Genomic DNA, 23,314 nt, shown 5'->3' with positions numbered 1-23,314 from the left:
ACCTTCACAAGGACCGGGCTAGCCACACTCGATTCAACTAAAGTTGGAGAAACTGACACCCGCCAGCCACCTGTGTGCAAAGCACGTCGGTAGAACCAGTCTCGCGTAAGCGTACGCGTAATGTCGGTCCGGGCCGCTTCATCCAACAATACCGCCGAATCAAAGTATGACATGCTGGTAAGCAGTATGACTTGCATCGCCCACAACTCACTTGTGTTCTACTCGTGCATATAACATCTACGCATAAACCTGGCTCGGATGCCACTGTTGGGGAACGTAGTAATTTCAAAAAAATTCCTACGCACACGCAAGATCATGGTGATGCATAGAAACGAGAGGGGAGAGTGTCGTCCACGTACCCTCGTAGACCGTAAGCAGAAGCGTTATGAGAACGCGGTTGATGTAGTCGTATGTCTTCACGATCCGACCGATCCAAGTACCGGACGTACGGCACCTCCGAGTTCAGCACACGTTCAGCTCAGTGACGTCCCACGACCTCCGATCCAGTAGAGCTTCGCGGGAGAGTTCCGTCAACATGACGGCGTGATGACGGTGATGATGTTGCTACCGACGCAGGGCTTCGCCTAAGCACCGCTACGATATGACCAAGGTGGATTATGGTGGGGGGCACCACACACGGCTAAAAGATCAATGATCAACTTGTGTGTCTATGGGGTGCCCCCTGGCCACGTATATAAAGGAGTGGAGGAGGGGGGAGAGGGTCGGCCCCTATGGCGCACCCTGGAGGAGTCCTACTCCCACCGGGAGTAGGATTCCCCCCTTCCCTAGTTGGACTAGGAGAGAAGGAAGGGGAGAGAGGGAGGAAGGAAAGGGGGGCCACCCCCCTCCTAGTCCAATTCAAACCAGAGGGGGAGGGGGCGCGCAGCCTGCCCTGACCTCCTCTCTCTCTCCACTATGGCCCATTAAGGCCCATACAATTACCGGGGGGTTCCGGTAACCTCCCGATACTCCGGTAAAATCCTGATTTCACCCGGAACCATTCCGATGTCCAAATATAGGCTTCCAATATATAGATCTTTACGTCTTGACCATTTCGAGACTCCTCGTCATGTCCGTGATCATATCCGGGACTCCGAACTACCTTCGGTACATCAAAACACAAAAACTCATAATACCGATCGTCACAGAACTTTAAGCGTGCGGACCCTATGGGTTCGAGAACTATGTAGACATGACCGAGACACGTCTCTGGTCAATAACCAATAGCGGAACCTGGATGCTCATATTGGCCCCTACATATTCTACGAAGATCTTTATCGGTCAAACCGCATAACAACATAAGTTGTTCCCTTTGTCATTGGTATGTTACTTGCCCGGGATTCGATCGTCGGTATCTCAATACCTAGTTCAATCTCGTTACCGGCAAGTATCTTTACTCGTTCCGTAATACATCATCCCACAACTAACTCATTAGTTGCATTGCTTGCAACCGGCAAGTATCTTTACTCGTTCCGTAATACATCATCCCGCAACTAACTCATTAGTTGCATTGCTTGCAAGGCTTATAGTGATGTGCATTACCGAGAGGGTCCAGAGATACCTCTTCGACAATCAGAGTGACAAATCCTAATCTCGATCTATGCCAACCCAAGAAGTACCTTCGGAGACACCTGTAGAGCACCTTTATAATCACCCAGTTACGTTGTGACGTTTGGTAGCACACAAAGTGTTCCTCCGGTATTCGGGAGTTGCATAATCTCATAGTCATAGGAACATGTATAAGTCATGAAGAAAGCAATAGCAATATACTAAACGATCAAATCTAAGCTAACGGAATGGGTCAAGTCAATCACATCATTCTCTAATGATGTGATCCCGTTAATCAAATGACAACTCATGTCTATGGCTAGGAAACTTAACCATCTTTGATTCAACGAGCTAGTCAAGTAGAGGCATACTAGTGACACTCTGTTTGTCTATGTATTCACACATGTACTAAGTTTCCGGTTAATACAATTCTAGCATGAATAATAAACATTTATCATGATATAAGGAAATATAAATAACAACTTTATTATTGCCTCTAGGGCATATTTCCTTCAGAAGCTTCATCATTTCTTGAGCTGGATCTTGAAGCCTTTCTTCTTAGTGAATTTCTGGAACTTCTTCACAAGCATAGCAAGCTCCTTTCCAATGTCTTCAGGATCCCCAGAACTGTAGTCAGATTCTTCTTCAGATGAGGAAACAGCCTTTGCCTTCAAAGCGCAAGTACGACCATAGCTGGGACCATAAATATCTCTTTTCTCAGATAACTGGAACTCATGTGTCTTGAGCCTCTCAAGTATGTCAGACGGATCGAGAGTCTTGTAGTCAGGGCGTTCTTGAATCATCGGGGTTAGGGTGTCAAACGAGCTGTCAAGTGATCTCAGGAGTGTCTTGATGATTTCATGCTTGGTGATCTCAGTAGCGCCAAGTGCATGAAGCTCATTTGTGATATCAGTGAGGCGATCAAACGTGAGCTGGACATTCTCATTGTCATTTCTCTTGAAGCGGTTGAAGAGTTTGCGAAGAACACTGATCCTTGAGTCTCTCTGGGTTGAGACGCCTTCGTTGACCTTGGAGAGCCAGTCCCAGACTAGCTTCAAAGTTTCCAGAGCACTCACACGGCCGTACTGTCCTTTGGTCAGATGACCACGGATGATGTTCTTGGCAGTAGAATCCAGTTGAATGAACTTCTTGACATCAGCAGGGGTGACACCTTCACCGGCCTTGGGAACGTCGTTCTTGACGACATACCAGAGGTCGACATCAATGGCTTCAAGATGCAAGCGCATCTTATTCTTCCAGTAGGGGTAATCAGTGCCATCGAAGACAGGGCACGCAGCGGAGACTTTGATTATCCCTGCAATCGACATAGCTAAAACTCCAGGTGGTTAAACCGAATCACACAGAACAAGGGAGCACCTTGCTCTGATACCAATTGAAAGTGCTAGTTATCGACTAGAGGGGTGGTGAATAGGCGATTTTTATGAGAGTCTTCAAAACATGAGAGTTTCGAAGACAAACAATAGAAATGAACCTATTGACATGCAGCGGAAGGTAGACTACACTAGACAAGCCATAGTCAAGTAAGCAATGAAGTGAAAGCACGAAGACTATTAGCAGCTTGGTAGTATGGATCAGGGTGGAAGATGGTATGAAGCCAGACAACAATAGTCGTTACACAGTGAAGTCAAACAGATCAGGCAAGCAGGCAAAGACTTCACGAAGACAAACTGTAAGTAAAGAGAGGGAGGAGATAGAACCAGTTGCTTGGTGAGGACAGAGATTTGTTGGACCAGTTCCAGTTGCTGTGACAACTGTACGTCTGGTTAGGGAGGCTGAGATTCAACTCAGAAGACCGCGTCTTCACCTTGTTCCCCTTGAGATAAGGACACCTAGTCCTCGCCCAATCACTCTGGTAAGTCTTCAAGGTAGACTTCCAAACCTTCACAGACTTCGTTCACTGGCAATCCACAATGACTCTTGGATGCTCAGAACGCGATGCCTAACCGGCTGGAGGATTCACAGTCCTCAAGTGTAATAAGTCTTCAGATCATGCGGACAGAAAGACTTCAGTGATGCCTAACACTCTTTGGCTCTGGGTGTTTTGGGCTTTGTCCTCGCAAGGATCTCTCTCTCAAATGCTTCGGAGGTGGGTTGCTCTCAAACGACAAAAGCCGTGTACTAACTCTGAGCAGCCACCAATTTATGGTGTAGGGGGTGGGCTATTTATAGCCAGGAGGCAACCCGACCTGATTGGTCCGAAATGACCCTGGGTCACTAAGGAACTGACACGTGTCTAACGGTCAGATTTCAAACACACGCGGCAACTTGACTTGGGCTACAAGTAAAGCTGACTCATCCAGCTCTGGATAAGATTTGCTCCCATTGTCTTCGCTCGAAGACATAGGATTTGGTTGAGCTTCACTTCAGTCACTCTGACTTTGTTCACTTGGACCCCACTTAACAGGGCGGTGATTCCTATGACTCAACAAAGAAGAAAAGGAAACTACGAAGCAACTATGTCTTCGCACTCCATAGTCTTCATGCGATGTCTTCTCATGTCATAGTCTTCATTGTGAATATCTTCACAGACCACCATTGTCTTCAATGTCTTCACACATTTTTAGGGGTCATCTTTGATAGGTAAACCGTATCAATGAGGGACTACTACCTGTGTTATCCTGCAATTCTCACAAACACATTAGTTCCTCAACCAAGTTTGTCGTCAATACTCCAAAACCAACTAGGGGTGGCACTAGATGCACTTACAGGTAGCCTGCATGAGGCCCGGCCTGACTCGCGTGGGACGAAAACGGGCCGATTGGTTGCCTGCTTTCACTGTTCGGCCCGCATGGCACGAACCTTAAAGCACTCTTGGGCCTGGCTCCCTGGGAACGCACGAATCGGCAGTTTCTCCAGGGCCAGGCCCGAGCGGTGCACGTGGGCGGCGGCTGCACGCGCGCGGCCACACTCGAGAAGCCGCGTTGCTTCCCAAAGTGCCGGCAGTTATTAGCCTCACCGCCCCACACCGCTCCCTCTCCCCCACTCTCCCAACTCTCACCGGCGACGGCGGCGGATCAGAGCAGAGCAAGAAGACCACCAGACTCCATCACCGGCTAGCAGATCATCACTTGGCCCGCGGCAATGGCGGTAAGCACTTCTCTCTGTTCGACATGCAGAACTTTTTCCCGTTTGATCCGGCGATAGATTCGATCCACGGCGGAGGGGAATGGGGAATAGAGGTAGATAAGCATGTAGAGGTAGTTCATACTAGATCATACGAATTCATAGTACTTCAAACTAGTTCGTGCAAGATTGGAATAGAGGTAGATGCGGATGCAGAAGGGGGATTGGGGGATAGGGGGTACACAACGGACACCGGTTCACCGCGGCGGCCATCACCGGCGTGCGGAGCGGCTGGTCGAGCCACTGGCCTTCATCTTCTTCTCATCGCTATGCGGGCCGGCGGGTCTCATTGTCGTCCTCGGTGGAGTCGAGGTCGATCTGCTAGGTACGACGGCTTGGCTCCGGAGCCCTCGCTGGCATCTGCACCGCTTCTTCCTCCTCCTTAGGCTCCCCACCGATGACCGCCGGCGGAGCAACAGACGTCTCCCAGTACACTGCGGCACGACGGTCATTAGGAGCCCAGTAGTTCTTGTACTTGCACCACTTCTTCCTCTGTTTAGCGTCGTCAGAGACGGCCTGATTCATGGCCCAGCGAATGATGTCAACTGCCATCGCGCCCTTCGCTGGGTCAGGAATCAGCGTCTTCAGCTCTTCTGTAGTGGCCTTCATGAGCACTGCATTAGATTCGTTCTGCATTTCAGGCATGGAGCCGAAGTTCGAGCACACCTCCATGGTGTTCTCGAACTTGGTGCGGTGCTACCTCTTGAGCACTGCGTTGGTTTTCCCTTGAAGAGGAAAGGGTAATGCAGCAAAGTAGCGTAAGTATTTCCCTCAGTTTTTGAGAACCAAGGTATCAATCCAGTAGGAGGCCACGCACGAGTCCCTTGCACCTACACAAACAAATAAATCCTTGCAACCAACGCAATAAAGGGGTTGTCAATCCCTTCACGGTCACTTACGAGAGTGAGATCTGATAGATATGATAGGATAATATTTTTGGTATTTTTATGATAAAGATGCAAAGTAAAATAAAAGGTAATAAAAATAGCTAAGTGTTGGAAGATTAATATGATAGAAAATAGACCCGGGGGCCATAGGTTTCACTAGAGGCTTCTCTCGAGAGCATAATTATTACGGTGGGTGAACAAATTACTGTTGAGCAATTGACAGAATTGAGCATAGTTATGAGAATATCTAGGTATGATCATCTATATAGGCATCACGTCTGAGACAAGTAGACCGACTCCTGCCTGCATCTACTACTATTACTCCACACATCGACCGCTATCCAGCATGCATCTAGAGTATTAAGTTCATAAGGACATAGTAACGCTTTAAGCAAGATGACATGATGTAGAGGGATAAACTCATGCAATATGATATAAACCCCATCTTGTTATCCTCGATGGCAACAATACAATACGTGCCTTGCTGCCCCTACTGTCACTGGGAAAGGACACCGCAAGATTGAACCCAAAGCTAAGCACTTCTCCCATTGCAAGAATAATCAATCTAGTAGGCCAAACCAAACTGATAATTCGAAGAGACTTGCAAAGATAACCAATCATACATAAAAGAATTCAGAGAAGATTCAAATATTGTTCATAGATAAACTTGATCATAAACCCACAATTCATCGGTCTCAACAAACACACCACAAAAGAAGATTACATCGAATAGATCTCCACAAGAGAGGGGGAGAACATTGTATTGAGATCCAAAAAGAGAGAAGAAGCCATCTAGCTAATAACTATGGACCCGAAGGTCTGAGGTAAACTACTCACACATCATCGGAGAGGCTATGGTGTTGATGTAGAAGCCCTCCGTGATCGATGCCCCCTCCGGCGGAGCTCCGAAAAAGGCCCCAAGACGAGATCTCATGGGTACAGAAGGTTGCGATGGTGGAATTAGGTTTTTGGCTCCGCATCTGGTAGTTTGGGGGTACGTAGGTATATATAGGAGGAAGAAGTACATCGGTGGAGCAACGTGGGGCCAACGTGGGTGGAGGGCGCGCCCAGGGGGGTAGGCGCCCCCCCCTACCTCGTGCCCTCCTGGTTGATGTCTTGACGTAGGGTCCAAGTCCTCTGGATCACGTTCATTCCGAAAATCACGTTCCCGAAGGTTTCATTCCGTTTGGACTCCGTTTGATATTCTTTTTCTGCGAAACTCTGAAATAGGCAAAAAACAACAATTCTGGGCTGGGCCTCCGGTTAATAGGTTAGTCCCAAAAATAATATAAAAGTGTATAATAAAGCCCATTAATGTCCAAAACAGAATATAATATAGCATGGAACAATCAAAAATTATAGATACGTTGGAGACGTATCAAGCATCCCCTAGCTTAATTCCTGCTCGTCATCGAGTAGGTAAATGATAAAAACAGAATTTTTTATGTGGAATGCTACTTGGCATAATTTCAATGTAATTCTCTTAATTGTGGTATGAATATTCAGATCCGAAAGATTCAAGACAAAAGTTTAATATTGACATAAAAATAATAATGCTTCAAGCATACTAACTAAGCAATTATGTCTTCTCAACATAACATGGCCAAAGAAAGTTATCCCTACAAAATCATATAGTCTGGCTATGCTCTATCTTCACCACACAAAATTTTTAAATCATGCACAACCCCGATGACAAGCCAAGAAATTGTTTCATACTTTTGACGTTCTCAAACTTTTTCAACTTTCACGCAATACATGAGCGTGAGCCATGGACATAGCACTATATGTGTAATAGAATGGTGGTTGTGGAGAAGACAAAAAAGGGAGAAGATAGTCTCACATCAACTAGGCGTATCAACGAGCTATGGAGATGCCCATTAATAGATATCAATGTGAGTGAGTAGGGATTGCCATGCAACGAATGCACTAGAGCTATAAGTCTATGAAAGCTCAACAAAAGAAACTAAGTGGGTGTGCATCCAACTCGCTTGCTCACGAAGACCTAGGGCATTTTAAGGAAGCCCATCATTGGAATATACAAGCCAAGTTCTATAATGAAAAATTTCCCACTAGTATATGAAAGTGATATCATAAGAGACTCTCTATCATGAAGATCATGGTGCTACTTTGAAGCACAAGTGTGGTAAAAGGATAGTAACATTGTCCCTTCTCTCTTTTTCTCTCATTTTTTTATTTGGGCCTTTTTTATGGCCTCTTTTTTTTCGTCCGGAGTCTCATCCCGACTTGTGGGGGAATCATAGTCTCCATCATCCTTTCCTCACTTGGGACAATGCTCTAAAAATGATGATCATCACACTTTTATTTACTTACAACTCAACAATTACAACTCAATACTTAGAACAAAATATGACTCTATGTGAATGCCTCCGGCGGTATACCGGGATATGCAATGAATCAAGAGTGACATGTATGAAAGAATTATGAACGGTGGCTTTGCCAAAAATACAATGTCAACTACATGATCATGCAAGGCAATATGACAATGATGGAGCGTGTCATAGTAAACGAAATGGTGGTAAGTTGCATGGCAATATATCTCGGAATGGCTATGGAAATGCCATGATAGGTAGGTATGGTGGCTGTTTTGAGGAAGGTATATGGTGGGTGTATGATACCGGCGAAAAGTGCGCGGTATTAGAGAGGCTAGCAATGGTGGGAGAAAGAAAAGTGCGTATAATCCATGGACTCAACATTAGTCATAAAGAACTCATATACTTATTGCAAAAATCTACAAGTTATCAAAGCAAATTATTACGCACATGCTCCTAGGGGGATAGATTGGTAGGAAAAGACCATCGCTCGTCCCCGACCGCCACTCATAAGGAAGACAATCAATAAATAAATCATGCTCCGACTTCATCACATAACGGTTCACCATACGTGCATGCTACGAGAATCACAAACTTTAACACAAGTATTTCTCAAATTCAAAACTGCTCAACTAGCATGACTCTAATATCACCATCTTCATATCTCAAAACAATTATCAAGCATCAAACTTCTCATAGTATTCAACACACCCATAAGATTTTTTTTTACTAATCTTGAATGCCTATCATTGTTAAAGCAAACTACCATGCTGTTTTGTAGGACTCTCAAAGTAATCTAAGTGAAGCATGAGAGAACAATATTTTCTATAAAACAAATCCACCACCGTGCTCTAAAAAATATAAGTGAAGCACTAGAGCAAAAACTATATAACTCAAAAGATATAAGTGAAGCACATAGAGTATTCTAACAATTTCCGAACCAAGTGTGTCGCTCTCAAAAGGTGTGTACAGGAAGGATGATTGTGGTAAACTAAAAAGCAAAGACTCAAATAATACAAGACGCTCCAAGCAAAACACATATCATGTGGTGAATAAAAATATAGCTCCAAGTAAAGTTACCGATGGAAGTAGACGAAAGAGGGGATGCCTTCCGGGGCATCCCCAAGCTTTGGCTTTTAGGTGTCCTTAGATTATCTTGGGGTGCCATGGGCATCCCCAAGCTTAGGCTCTTGCCGCACCTTGTTCCATAATCCATCAAATCTTTCACCCAAAACTTGAAAACTTCACAACACAAAACTTAACAGAAAATCTCGTGAGCTCCGTTAGCGAAAGAAAACAAAACACCACTTCAAGGTACTGTAATGAACTCATTCTTTATTTATATTAGTGTTAAACCTACTGTATTCCAACTTCTCTATGGTTTATAAACTATTTTATTAGCCATAGATTCATCAAAATAAGCAAACAACACACGAAAAACAGAATCTGTCAAAAACAGAACAGTCTGTAGTAATCTGTAACTAACGCAAACTTCTGGAACTCCAAAAATTCAGCCAAAATAGGAAGACCTATACAATTTGTTTATTGATCATCAGCAATTGGAATCAATATTTATCACGTTCTGGTGATTTTTAACAATTATTTTCGTGAACAAAAAAGTTTCTGCAATTTTCAGCAAGATCAAATAACTATCATCCAAGAAGATCCTATAGGTTTAACTTGGCACAAACACTAATTAAAACATAAAAACACATCTAACCAGAGGCTAGATCAAATATTTATTCCTAAGCAGAAGCAAAAATCAAAAAACTAAAAATAAAATTGGGTTGCCTCCCAACAAGCGCTATCGTTTAATGCCCCTAGCTAGGCATAAAAGCAAGGATAGATCTAGGTATTGCCATCTTTGGTAGGCAATCCATAAGTGGCTCTCATAATAGATTCATAGGGTAATTTTATTTTCTTTCTAGGGAAGTGTTCCATGCCTTTCCTTAACGGAAATTGGAATCTAATATTCCCTTCCTTCATATCAATAATTGCACCGATCGTTTTAAGGAAAGGTCTACCAAGAATAATAGGACATGAAGGATTGCAATCTATATCAAGAACAATAAAATCTATGGGCACATAATTCCTATTTGCAATAATAATAACATCATTAATTCTTCCCATAGGTTTCTTAATGGTGGAATCCGCAAGGTGCAAGTTTAAAGAGCAATCATCAAAATCACAGAAACCTAGCAAATCGCACAAAGTCTTTGGAATCGTGGAAACACTAGCACCCAAATCACACAAAGCATAGCATTCATGATCTTTAATTTTAATTTTAATAGTAGGTTCCCACTCATCATAAAGTTTTCTAGGGATAGAAACTTCCAACTCAAGTTTTTCTTCATAAGATTGCATCAAAGCATCAACGATATGTTTAGTAAAAGCTTTATTTTGGCTATAAGCATGAGGAGAATTTAGCACGGATTGCAACAAGGAAATACAATCTATCAAAGAGCAATTATCATAATTAAATTCCTTGAAATCCAAAATAGTGGGTTCATTAATATCTAAAGTTTTGATCTCTTCAATCCCACTTTTACCAATTTTTGCATCAAGATCTAAAAACTCCGAATTTTTGGAACGCCTTCTAGGTAAAGGTGGATCATATTCAGTCCCATCATTATCAAGATTCATATTGCAAAACAAAGATTTAATAGGGGACACATCAATAACTTTTAGATCTTCATCTTTATTTTCATATAAACTAGAAGAACACGCTTTCACAAAGCAATCTTTCTTAGCACGCATCCTAGCGGTTCTTTCTTTGCACTCATCAATGGAAATTCTCATGGCTTTGAGAGACTCATTGATATCATGCTTAGGTGGAATAGATCTAAGTTTTAAAGAATCAACATCAAGAGAAATTCTATCAACGTTCCTAGCCAATTCATCAACTTTAAGCAATTTTTCTTCAAGCAAAGCATTGAAATTCTTTTGCGAATTCATAAATTCCTTAACACTAGTCTCAAATTCAGAAGGCATCTTATTAAAGTTCCCATAAGAATTGTTGTAGGAATTACCATAATTATTAGAGGAATTACTAGGATAAGGCCTAGGATTAAAGTTTCCTCTATACGCGTTGTTACCAAAATTATTCCTACCAACAAAATTCACATCCATAGATTCATTATTATTCTCAATCAAAGTAGACAAAGGCATATCATTAGGATCAGAAGAAACACTCTTAGTAGCAAATAATTTCATAAGTTCATCCATCTTTCCACTCAAAACATTAATTTCTTCTATCGCATGCACTTTTTTACTAGTAGATCTTTCAGTGTGCCATTGAGAATAATTAACCATAATATTATCTAGGAGTTTAGTAGCTTCTCCTAAAGCGATTTCCATAAAAGTGCCTCCTGCGGCCGAATCTAAAAGATTTCTAGAAGCAAAATTCAATCCGGCATAAATTTTTTATGATCATCCATAAATTCAAACCATGTCTAGGACAATTACGTGTCATTAATTTCATCCTCTCCCAAGCTTGTGCAACATGTTCATGATCAAGTCGCTTAAAATTCATAATATTGTTTCTAAGAGAGATGATCTTAGCGGGAGGAAAATATTTAGAGATAAAAGCATCTTTGCACTTATTCCAAGAATCAATACTATTTTTAGGCAAAGATGAAAACCAAGCTTTAGCACGATCTCTAAGCGAAAAAGGAAATAGCTTCAATTTAACAATATCATTATCCACATCTTTCTTCTTTTGCATATCACACAAACCAACGAAGCTATTTAGATGGGTAGCGGCATCTTCACTAGGTAGGCCGGCGAATTGATTTTTCATGACAAGATTCAACAAAGCAGCATTGATTTCACAAGATTCAGTATCGGTAAGAGGAGCAATCGGAGTGCTAAAAAATCATTGTTGTTGGTATTGGTGAAGTCACACAATTTAGTATTATCTTGAGCCATCGTGACAAGCAAGCAATCCAACACACGAGCAAACAAGAAGCAAGCGAAAAAGAGGCGAAGGAAAAGAGAGGGCGAATAAAATGGCAAGGGTGAAGTGGGGGAGAGGAAAATGAGAGGCAAATGACAAATAATGTAATGCGGGAGATAAGGGTTTGTGATGGGTACTTGGTATGTTGACTTTTGCGTAGACTCCCCGGCAACGGCGCCAGAAATCCTTCTTGCTACCTCTTGAGCACTGCGTTGGTTTTCCCTTGAAGAGGAAAGGGTGATGCAGCAAAGTAGTGTAAGTATTTCCCCTCAGTTTTTGAGAACCAAGGTATCAATCCAGTAGGAGGCCACACACGAGTCCCTTGCACCTACACAAACAAATAAATCCTCGCAACCAACGCAATAAAGGGGTTGTCAATCCCTTCACGGTCACTTACGAGAGTGAGATCTGATAGATATGATAGGATAATATTTTTGGTATAATAAAAATAGCTAAGTGTTGGAAGATTAATATGATAGAAAATAGAGCCGGGGGCCATAGGTTTCACTAAAGGCTTCTCTCGAGGGCATAAGTATTACGGTGGGTGAACAAATTACTGTTGAGCAATTGACAGAATTGAGCATAGTTATGAGAATATCTAGGTATGATCATCTATATAGGCATCACGTCTGAGACAAGTAGACCGACTCCTGCCTGCATCTACTACTATTACTCCACACATCGACCGCTATCCAGCATGCATCTAGAGTATTAAGTTCATAAGGACAGAGTAACGCTTTAAGCAAGATGACATGATGTAGAGGGATAAACTCATGCAATATGATATAAACCCCATCTTGTTATCCTCGATGGCAACAATACAATACGTGCCTTGCTGCCCCTACTGTCACTGGGAAAGGACACCGCAAGATTGAACCCAAAGCTAAGCACTTCTCCCATTGCAAGAACGATCAATCTAGTAGGCCAAACCAAACTGATAATTCGAAGAGACTTGCAAAGATAACCAATCATACATAAAAGAATTCAGAGAAGATTCAAATATTGTTCATAGATAAACTTGATCATAAACCCACAATTCATCGGTCTCAACAAACACACCACAAAAGAAGATTACATCGAATAGATCTCCACAAGAGAGGGGGAGAACATTGTATTGAGATCCAAAAAGAGAGAAGAAGCCATCTAGCTAATAACTATGGACCCGAAGGTCTGAGGTAAACTACTCACACATCATCGGAGAGGCTATGGTGTTGATGTAGAAGCCCTCCGTGATCGATGCCCCCTCCGGCGAAGCTTCGGAAAAGGCCCCAAAATGGGATCTCACGGGTACAGAAGGTTGCGGCGGTGGAATTAGGTTTTTGGCTCCGTGTCTGGTGGTTTGGGGGTACGTAGGTATATATAGGAGGAAGAAGTACGTCGGTGGAGCAACGTGGGGCCAACGTGGGTGGAGGGCGCGCCCAGGGGGGTAGGCGCGCCCCCCTACCTCGTGCCCTCCTGGTTGATGTCTTGACGTAGGGTCCAAGTCCTCTGGATCACGTTCGTTCCGAAAATCACGTTCCCGAAGGTTTCATTCCGTTTGGACTCCGTTTGATATTCTTTGTCTGCGAAACTCTGAAATAGGCAAAAACAACAATTCTGGGCTGGGCCTCCGGTTAATAGGTTAGTCCCAAAAATAATATAAAAATGTATAATAAATCTCATTAATGTCCAAAACAGAATATAATATAGCATGGAACAATCAAAAATTATAAATACGTTGGAGACGTATCATGCGGTCACCGGCGGACCACCCGAGGAAGAAGGCCCTCCAGCCAATACCCCAAGGGAAGGGGGTGGCGTTGGAGCTGGAGCTAGAGCTCATGGCGATGGTGAGGAGGAAGGTTGACAGCGAGAGAAGAGAGGGGGTGGGTAAGTAGTGGTGGGCAGGGTGAGTAAATATAGGGGGATGGAGAGGAGGAGAAGAGTGACAGTCATGCCGTTTTAACTACACGCTCTTCAATAAGCCATGAACTCTGTGCTGTGCTTGACTCCATGAATTGTGTGCAGACCGAGGAGAGCAATGAGATGGGCACGGAGGTGCTCCCGGCCGTTGGCAACAAGGGCAAGCAGCCCCTTCACCCAATGCCCGACGAGGTTGTGCTGCCGCCCACCGCCGAGGAAGACCGGAAGACGCCTGAGGGTGGCGACGACGAGGGCACGGAGGAGCCCCCCAGCAACAAGCGCCGCAACTACGGCCACTACCATCAGGAGGATGGCCCAACTCACTTCTGCAAGGTCATCCTTGCACCGAAGCTTGAGTGCATCCCCATGCCTCTGGACTTCACCAAGCACTTCGTCACGGTGCCGACGGAGTTCAAGCTCAGGAACAACACCGACTGCTCCTGGAAGGTGACGGTGAAGCTGATGAACGGCAGGGTGACCCTGGATCAGGGTTGGGCCACCTACACAACCGTTCATCAGATGAAGATCGGCTACATGGTGACGTTCAAGCTCCTCATTCCCGACACCCTCAAGGTCATCATCTTCGACGACGATGGCATTGAGGTCGTTAACAAATGCGGGAAGCACGACGAAGCCTTCGCCGCCAAGGAGTAGGGTCGGGGCCTTACTAAGTACTATCGAGTCTGCTTTGAACTGTTTATGTTTATGGTTTATGCGTAGAACTGTTATGAAGTGTGGTACTGCTTATCTGAAATATGCTCTTAAGTAGTTGATCCTCTGTTTATACTCTGCTCTGCTTATGATGTGTGCTACATGGTTGTGCCGAAGTGTGTCGGTAACCTCACCAACTAGCCAAAGAGGTTACCACACACCAGACGTTGCATACAACCAAACACCATGCCTTGGGTTTGTCCACTAACATGCAGGCAACCAAACACCAGGCAGTGTGGTTCAGCCCATGCAGGCAAGAGGGCATGCAGGCAACCAAACAACATGCAGATGGTGCATTTGAGGCGGCATTTATATAGTCAGGTTGAGTGGAGAAGTGTATGCAATTCGAGTACTGTAGCGCACGGCAACCAAACACGCCATAAGTTGCAGCCTACTACTCTACCACGGTACAACTAGTGTTCTCAAAACCTAAATGTAAGATTGCGAAACAGAAGTTTGGAATGTGGTCAGAGGCCCCCAAACTGAAAGTCGCAGGTGCCAGTCATGCATGCTGCTTTCTTCTCCCCACATGGGGCGGATGCCATGGACCGAGTGACCAGCACAACTGAAATGTGTTCCGTGCTGTGTTTCAAGTCAAAACATGAGCTGCGACCTCTCCACATGCCGATTTCCACATGAAAAACAGATGGATGATAAGGCGACCTAGCACGCACGTGCTCTTCGCCTTGAACATGCGGTTTGCCCACTAACACTTTTTTTTACCACTAACACGGGCCCCTGTTCTGTTCATGATACAGTCCGGGTTTGCTATAGTAGTACTCCAGCACGTATAGTAGCTAAACAAACGAAGCATCCTCAATGGTAGATTCGTAACTCGGAAAGATTGCGCAGGGCTCGCGAACATTCTCCTCCGCAGCAACGACGACAATCACATGATTTTTCTGGTCCATGCACTTTCACCAGTAAACAAACGGAAACTCGAACCGTGAAAATCAAATAGTACCGTAAAACGAACAGGAGACGGGAGGCGCACCGGAAAACGACAGAGTGGCACGATGAAATCATGGCGGGGAGCGCCCGGAACTCCACTTCCACACTCGCAGCCTCCGCAGCGCTTGGCGCACCGAGTCCAGCAAGACCACTGGCTCGGGCGGCACGCCCCGACACAACGGAGCATGAAACGCCCGGTCCACGCAGCGGCCTCCGCGAGCGCAGAGATAAAAGGAAGGCAAGGCTATCCGGTACGCCGGCACAAACCGCACCACTCGCGCACCACACTTCCACCAGCCATCTCCAGTCCTCGCTGTCGCTGCCTACAGGAAGGAGCACACGCGCTCGCTCGCAGCCCCCCGCTCCTGCTCGCTTCCCGCGTCGCTGCCGTCGGCTGAGCGGCCCCCGACGAGGGACGAGGGTGGAGGAGAGGCGTCGCCGGACGGAGCTGCGAGGTTCGGTGCTTTTCCTTCTCGCTCTGTGCGATTCCGATCGCGGTTTCAACTCGAGGAATCAATTTGAACAAAAGCTGTCCCCGATTGGTTGCAGAATTGCAGTTCCATCGAATTGAGCCGGAATTCCCATTTCCTAATTTTGTTTCCGGTTCATTTTTAAAAGAGTATGCTGTCACTTAGAAAACAAAACACCAGCCTTGTCCTGTTGCTGCACACCAAGCAATGAGCGAATATACCATTTCGTGCCGATTACTACTATAAACCACACAGAAGATGAGCTACACCTCACCTCTAACCTTGGTTGCCCCGCAGGTGTTTGTAGGATTGCGTGCGTAGGCGAGCTTTCGAAGCTTGGGCATAGCCATCGCCATGGCCACCGGGGTGGCACCGGCTCCGCTCCCGCACGTCAAGGTCCGCGGCGGGGGCATCGGCTTCACCAAGAGCGTCGACTTCGCCAAGGTCCTCTCCGTTCCCGGTGCGCTGAGGACGGCGTCCTCGAGAGGCAGGGCGCTCGTGGTGTGGAGCTCAAGTACAGAGTCTGATACCATGGAGCTCGAGCCGGCCTCCGAAGGAAGCCCACTTCTTGGTATACATCCCGTGCTCTGGTCTCCTTGCATATCTATAGGGTTTGTTTTGGAGTTATTTTGTGCCTTTGTACTATCTATCATCTGAAATACTGAATGATTTTCCCCATTTGTTCTTCTTTAGTTCCCAGGCAGAAGTACTGCGAATCTATCCACCAAACAAGGAGGAGAAAAACACGGACTGTGATGGTCGGGAACGTGGCACTTGGCAGTGATCACCCCATGAGGATTCAGACTATGACTACCTCAGATACCAAGGATGTTGCCAAGACCGTGGAAGAGGTGCACTCCCTATCTGTGGATGGCAGCCCTGCATAATCCTCTTATTATTAAGATGTTTTCTGTTTAGTCGACTGATGAAGTATATCGATCACACTATTGCAGGTGATGAGGATAGCAGATAAAGGCGCTGATTTTGTTAGAATAACCGTCCAGGGTAAAAAGGAAGCTGATGCCTGCTTTGAGATTAAGAACACTCTTGTCCAGAAGAAGTAAGTACTTGCTGGGTTAATAAATCGCCACAGATTCTGTTAGTTCTCATGAATGAGTCCCTCACTTTCCTTTTGTGTTTCAACAGTTACAACATCCCTCTAGTGGCCGATATTCACTTTGCGCCTACAGTAGCTTTAAGAGTGGCCGAATGCTTTGACAAAATCCGTGTTAACCCAGGAAACTTCGGTAAGTGATACCATGATGTCTCACATTTGCGTTGGCTAAATTCTTAACCATGTATTATGAGTGCTGAGAACATTACTTTCAGCCGATCGCCGTGCCCAATTTGAGAAGCTGGAATATACTGAAGACGATTATGAAAAGGAGCTTGAACATATTGAGAAGGTCAAAACTTTATTCATTCTCTTGCTGCTACTTCAATCCGCACGAACATATCATGTGTCATCTTACTTGCACGCCGCTGTAATATCATTTCAGGTCTTTTCTCCATTGGTTGAGAAATGCAAGAAGTATGGAAGAGCAATGCGTATTGGAACAAATCATGGTAGTCTTTCTGACCGGATAATGAGCTACTATGGTGATTCTCCAAGGGGAATGGTAATTATTTCTTTTCTGACGATATATTTAACCATCATTTGATAGATTCATAATATTTTCTGCATACTAATTTCAGGTTGAGTCTGCTTTGGAATTTGCTAGGATCTGCCGGAATTTGGACTTCCATAACTTTGTATTTTCAATGAAAGCAAGTAACCCTGTTGTCATGGTCCAAGCATATCGCCTGCTTGTAGCGGAAATGTATAACCTTGGATGGGATTATCCTTTGCACTTGGGAGTTACCGAAGCTGGTGAGGGTGAAGATGGGAGGATGAAGTCTGCTATTGGCATCGGAACACTTTTGATGGTAAATACGTTGTTACTTCCTAGTGTTGTGTGAATGAGTTCCTTCCGTACAAGTGTTCTTAAAGTGAGTTGAATTACATGGGAATCTTGATTGCTTTCTTATGAATAAATAATACTTTGCTTTTCAAAGCTTATGGCTGGAAGCTGAGGTTGCTTATTTGACTCAATAAACTTGGTATTCAGGACCCTAGCTCACTTCAGATAGCTGATTCCAAAACAGTTTTAGAGTACTGAATAATAGTTTTCCAGTGAGCTGATTGAGGTGTACAAGACTAGATTTGCTTGATCACTTTCCAGTGCCGTGCTTGTATGTTACTTTGTTGTATCTCGAGACCTTTGCCATGCTATTGTCTGACACATGTCACACATGTGACTTGGTAGTCTCTTGTAAGGCTATATATATGTGTATTTTTTTTTGTCTTAAGGCCTATATCTTCTGTTTGTTGTCTTGTAGGATGGCTTGGGTGATACAATCCGTGTATCCCTCACAGAACCACCAGAGGAAGAAATTGATCCTTGCAGGAGACTCGCAAATCTTGGAACTCAGGCTGCAAACCTTCAAATAGGAGTGGTAATGAACTTTTCCTTTCCCTAGCATTTCATTTTCCTCTTGTTTAGTTGCTATAGTGCAATGTTAATTTTTTTCAGCAGTGTTTTGCCTTATCTGATTGTTTGAGCACTCTTAAAACGTTTATCTTGTGCTCTTAGGTCCCATTTGAAGAAAAACATAGGCGCTATTTTGATTTCCAGCGTAGAAGTGGCCAGTTGCCTTTACAGAAGGAGGTAAGTAGACAACAATCATTTACTAGATCATTAAAACGAATGGTACCATATTTCTTACAAATTGCTCTTACAACAGGGTGAGGCAGTAGATTACAGAGGTGTCCTTCATCGTGATGGCTCTGTTCTGATGTCAGTGTCCTTAGATCAGTTGAAGGTAACCTGCATCTTCCTTGCCCTTTTTTGTGGACTATATTGATATTTTCCTTGTGTGACCCCACCAAAAGATATCTCTATGCAGCTATGTAAACCAGGATGACTTTCAACAGTCTCTTAGTTTCCATGCATTTAGCAAGAAGGCTACTTTGTTATTTGGATTGAGAAAATAGCTACAGCAAATATATATAGATTTCGTGTCCGAATCAATGTGTTCTGTAATGATGAAAGCCTCCTTTATTTGCCAGGCTCCTGAGCTCCTTTATAGGTCTCTTGCTGCAAAGCTTATAGTTGGCATGCCTTTCAAGGTCTGATCTTCTATAACTGTATCTTCTAGTACACAATTATTTTTAGAGGGACTTCAGTTTAAACTGACTGATTTCTTGTATGAACATTAGGATTTGGCAACTGTAGATTCTATTCTTTTGAGAGAACTCCCCCCTGTAGAAGATGCTGAAGCAGTGAGTTTCATACATTCTTTGCGCCCCCCCCCCCCCCCCCCCTTCAAGTGACAGGCATTTGTCTATTATGTTCTATTCCTTTATGAAAGATTGCCAGCTATACTTTGTATTTCTGTACAGAGACTTGCACTCAAAAGATTAGTTGACATTAGCATGGGCGTGTTGACTCCCTTATCAGAGCAATTGACAAAGCCACTCCCACATGCAATTGTGCTTGTCACCCTTGATGAACTATCAAGTGATGCAAACAAGCTTTTGCCAGAAGGTAGCAAATTGTTTCCAACTTTTCTAAATTTCAAATTCTGTGTGTAAAGATATTGATTTGCCTGTTATATGACTTACTCTTTTTCTTGTAGGCACTAGATTTGCTGTCACTCTTCGTGGAGATGAATCATATGAGCAGCTAGATGTTCTTAAGAGTGTTGATAATATAACGATGCTGTTACATAACATTCCATATGGTGAAGAGAAGACTGGTAGAGTACATGCTGCTAGGAGGTATGTGCACACAGTGGGCAAATTGGAAAGCTCTGTTCAGTATTCACTGCAGTATGTTCCACATAATGAAATGTTGATATGGTGAACTAAATGGTCAAGTATATACTACTCCCTCCGTGTAAGACCATTTTTGACAAATATAAGACCTTTTTGACATTAAATGGTCTTACATTTTGGGACGGAGGGAGTACGATTTAAGCAAGAAAAAGTCTTTGACTCTATAGAAGACCATCAGTTGTGAAACAATTAATGTTTTTTAAGGATTATACTTAACAGATCATAATGAACACTATGGTGCTTCTGATTTGTTGTGCCTACCTAACACATATATTTTTGTTCTTGTTTTACAGGCTGTTTGAGTACTTAGAGACCAATGGTTTGAACTTCCCTGTGATCCATCACATTGATTTCCCTAAAAGCATCGATAGGTGACTCAAATATTCTTCCCATTGGAATTCCTGAGTGTTTGTTATGTTGTATTTACACTATTCAAATAAATGCAGAGATGGTCTTGTTATTGGTGCTGGGAGCAATGTTGGTGCTCTTCTAGTTGATGGTCTGGGTGATGGTGTACTTCTTGAAGCTGCTAACCAGGAGTTTGAATTCTTGAGGGATACATCCTTCAACTTGCTACAGGGTTGCCGGATGCGCAACACAAAAACTGTACGTTCATGCATTGTTTTCTTAATAGATAGGGCATGCTCTGTCTCTAGATCTCCTAAGTGAGATCCATCTCCAGTTGAACTGTTTTTGCTTCACACTCTCCCTGTCACAACGAAAATTTGAGGGTAACCTCCCCATATCAGCCAACCAGGGGGGGGGGGGGGGGGGATGTTTGGTTATTATATCTTCCGATTTTTTTTAAAAAGAATATCATTGGAGCCATTTCTGACTGTTAACGAATTCTGCAGGAATATGTCTCTTGTCCTTCTTGTGGACGAACGCTCTTCGACCTCCAAGAAATCAGTGCTCAGATTAGAGAGAAGACCTCTCATCTGCCTGGTGTCTCTGTAATCTCTCGAACACTTGATTGTTTTCATTCATTTTAGGTAAAACATTGGCCTGATTCACTATATTTGTGTTCGTGGCAGATTGCTATTATGGGTTGCATTGTTAATGGGCCAGGAGAGATGGCTGATGCCGACTTTGGATACGTTGGAGGTGCCCCTGGAAAGATCGACCTTTATGTTGGGAAGGTAACAGTCCAACACGTACATATTGAATCATACCAGATGGATATTTTGCTATAATTGTGATAAATTCAAATTTGTTCATGAATCTGTTGAGCACAACTTTTAATTGTGCGGTGATGGCGTGAATAAATATATGAAACCAGTCTTACTGCCATCGTTTCCTTCCATTGACACCATGTATCTTTTTGCTGTAGACCGTTGTGCAACGGGGAATTGCAATGGAGGGTGCCACTGAAGCCTTAATTCAGCTAATCAAGGACCATGGCCGTTGGGTGGATCCTCCTACAGACGAGTAGGCTCATGCTGTTTCCGGTAGTTCATGTGTAGCCCGTAAACGATCCGCTAGCGGAAAATACAGTGTATCCACAGAGGTCATCCCCGCACATATTATATGTTAGTTGGGAAATAAAATAGTAACAATGTCGGCTGCGATTCTGCGACATCTTGATGAAGCATAAGCAGCATAGAAGCCTCTTGAAATCACATCACGGTATATCTTAAGCATGTAGGAGTACATTTGTAGATGACATGCAGAAAATCATAGTGGTTTTACTGTATCTAGAACTAGATGATGCCCGGCTCGTTGCTGCTACATTGTATTCACAAAGGACATCCCAACACATATTGTATATCAATTGGGAAAGAAAAAAGTCCATTTTACTACCCTGAATAAAGTGGGTGGTTCACTTTACCCCCTGATCTATTTTTCTGCTCCTTTACACCCCTCAACTATCCTATACCAGTCAAAAACATCCCTGAGTGGTTTGCTCCAATCAGACGCTGATGTGGAGATGGTCAATGGCGGTATTTGACCTATGGTGGGTCCCTCTCTCCTAGCCACTCTCACTGACTGATGGGTCTGGTCAACGCTGACTGGTTGCACAGAAACTAGCAGGGGGTTTATTTAGACCTAACTACATCATTAACAGTGGGGGACCCACATGTCACTATCTCCAACTAACCTTAATCAACCTAAACTAATGACGCCGCGTGTCAGGCACGGCCGGGGTTAACTGCCGGCGACCTCAAATCACGGCAGGGTTCTGCCGGAGGCCACGACGGCGGCGTTGGAGGCTACCAGGGCGTAGCTTGCGCTCGCGCGCATCCATAGGTGGTCGTAGGAGGCCGTGCGATGGCCGGAAGCAGGCTACCAACGGAGCTGAGCGGTGGCAGAGGCACGGCTCTGACGACGTCGGTGTTACAATGTTACAACACGAAGCCAACCGAACTAGAAAGCAGGGTGGAATCTACGGACCTATTGGGGCACGACAGGTAGCATAACGACGCAAGGGGAGCTCGGGAACGAGGAGCACCGCGACCATGGGGGACGGCGGCGCTGAGCTCGCTTGGACGACGACTACAACACAAGTGTGATCTCTAAAGGAGAGGGAAAATTGAGAGAGGCTTCCTGCGAGTCTAACGGTGGCGAAGGCTAGGCCGGGGCTCTTCTATGCACGTCAAATCATTCGTCGGCGTCCGGCGGCCGCAGTCGGAGAAGACAGCCCGATTGCGTCGACTCCGGGCATATGGGCTTGAATCCTTCGGCGCAGAGGACCGGCGTGAGATTTTGGAGGCTCTGGACATGGTGGTTTGGCGAGGGGTGGCCGGTGGCTACGTCGACGACCGGCGGCGCTCTGTAGTGCTCGATGCGTGCTCCAGTCTGAGAGAGACAAGGAAAGAATGAGCCACGATGCTCCTAGTTCAACCCCAGCCTGACATACTGGTTGCCGCTGGCGACCCCCGGCTCCCCGCACCTGTCGCCGCCGGTGGCCAGGCCATGTGCGTCGCCGGCCGGCCGAAGATGCCTGAGGCTACACAGGGAAGGAGGAGGAGACCACACGGTCAGCAAAACAGCGTTGACCGAGTCCAACTCAGCAAAACCACCTGACCAAGTCCACTTTGTGTGAGTATTGAACGGTATTGGCTTTATTAAGGGGTTAAGCGAACCATTTTGGACTTCAGGGGGTTATGTGAACCATCGATTTTGTTCAGGGTAGTAAAATGGATTTTTTTCATTGGGAAATAAAGTAGAAACAGGGTTGGACACGATACTGCAACTCTTGATGAAGCATAAGTAGCTTAGAAGCTTCTTGAAATCACGTCACTATATATCTTAAAGAAGGTTATGCTATCATGCAAGTACATTTGTATATTTTGAATTGTTCCAAGCTGTGCGTCTGGACATGGTTTTTGAAAAACACGTAGAAATCAAGGGGAAAAAAATCCCGTTGTTCAACTTCTTCTAGAACCACCCCAATCCAATTATGTGTGCGCAGTTTGTTGGAGTTTTTTCTTCTTCTTTGGTTTAAGAGAACCTCTTGTTGTGTTTGTTGTATCTTTTGCCCACTATGTCTGAATCTTGGCTTCGCCCTCTAGGAGGTGGTTGATACTAGGGACGATCAA

At 44.5% G+C, this 23,314-nt stretch overlaps 1 protein-coding gene across 1 annotated transcript; it reads left to right on the top strand.

Moving 5' to 3' along the window:
• Nucleotides 1-15,589: 15,589 nt before the first annotated feature.
• On the top strand, nucleotides 15,590-21,602 carry LOC123144749 (4-hydroxy-3-methylbut-2-en-1-yl diphosphate synthase (ferredoxin), chloroplastic). The gene is made up of 20 exons (XM_044563973.1): nucleotides 15,590-15,883; nucleotides 16,196-16,469; nucleotides 16,592-16,749; nucleotides 16,852-16,958; nucleotides 17,045-17,145; nucleotides 17,228-17,304; nucleotides 17,398-17,517; nucleotides 17,594-17,824; nucleotides 18,278-18,394; nucleotides 18,532-18,606; nucleotides 18,683-18,760; nucleotides 19,008-19,067; nucleotides 19,158-19,220; nucleotides 19,341-19,485; nucleotides 19,577-19,718; nucleotides 20,069-20,146; nucleotides 20,222-20,381; nucleotides 20,630-20,728; nucleotides 20,810-20,914; nucleotides 21,106-21,602. The coding sequence occupies exons 2-20, from the start codon at nucleotides 16,253-16,255 to the stop codon at nucleotides 21,205-21,207; spliced, it is 2,235 nt and encodes a 744-aa protein (XP_044419908.1). The 5' UTR covers nucleotides 15,590-15,883; nucleotides 16,196-16,252; the 3' UTR covers nucleotides 21,208-21,602.
• The last annotated feature ends 1,712 nt before the right edge of the window (nucleotides 21,603-23,314 follow it).

Source organism: Triticum aestivum, chromosome 6D (assembly GCF_018294505.1).
Source record: "Triticum aestivum cultivar Chinese Spring chromosome 6D, IWGSC CS RefSeq v2.1, whole genome shotgun sequence".
In the NCBI taxonomy this organism is placed as follows: domain Eukaryota; kingdom Viridiplantae; phylum Streptophyta; class Magnoliopsida; order Poales; family Poaceae; genus Triticum; species Triticum aestivum.
This window is presented reverse-complemented; position numbering and strand designations above follow the sequence as displayed.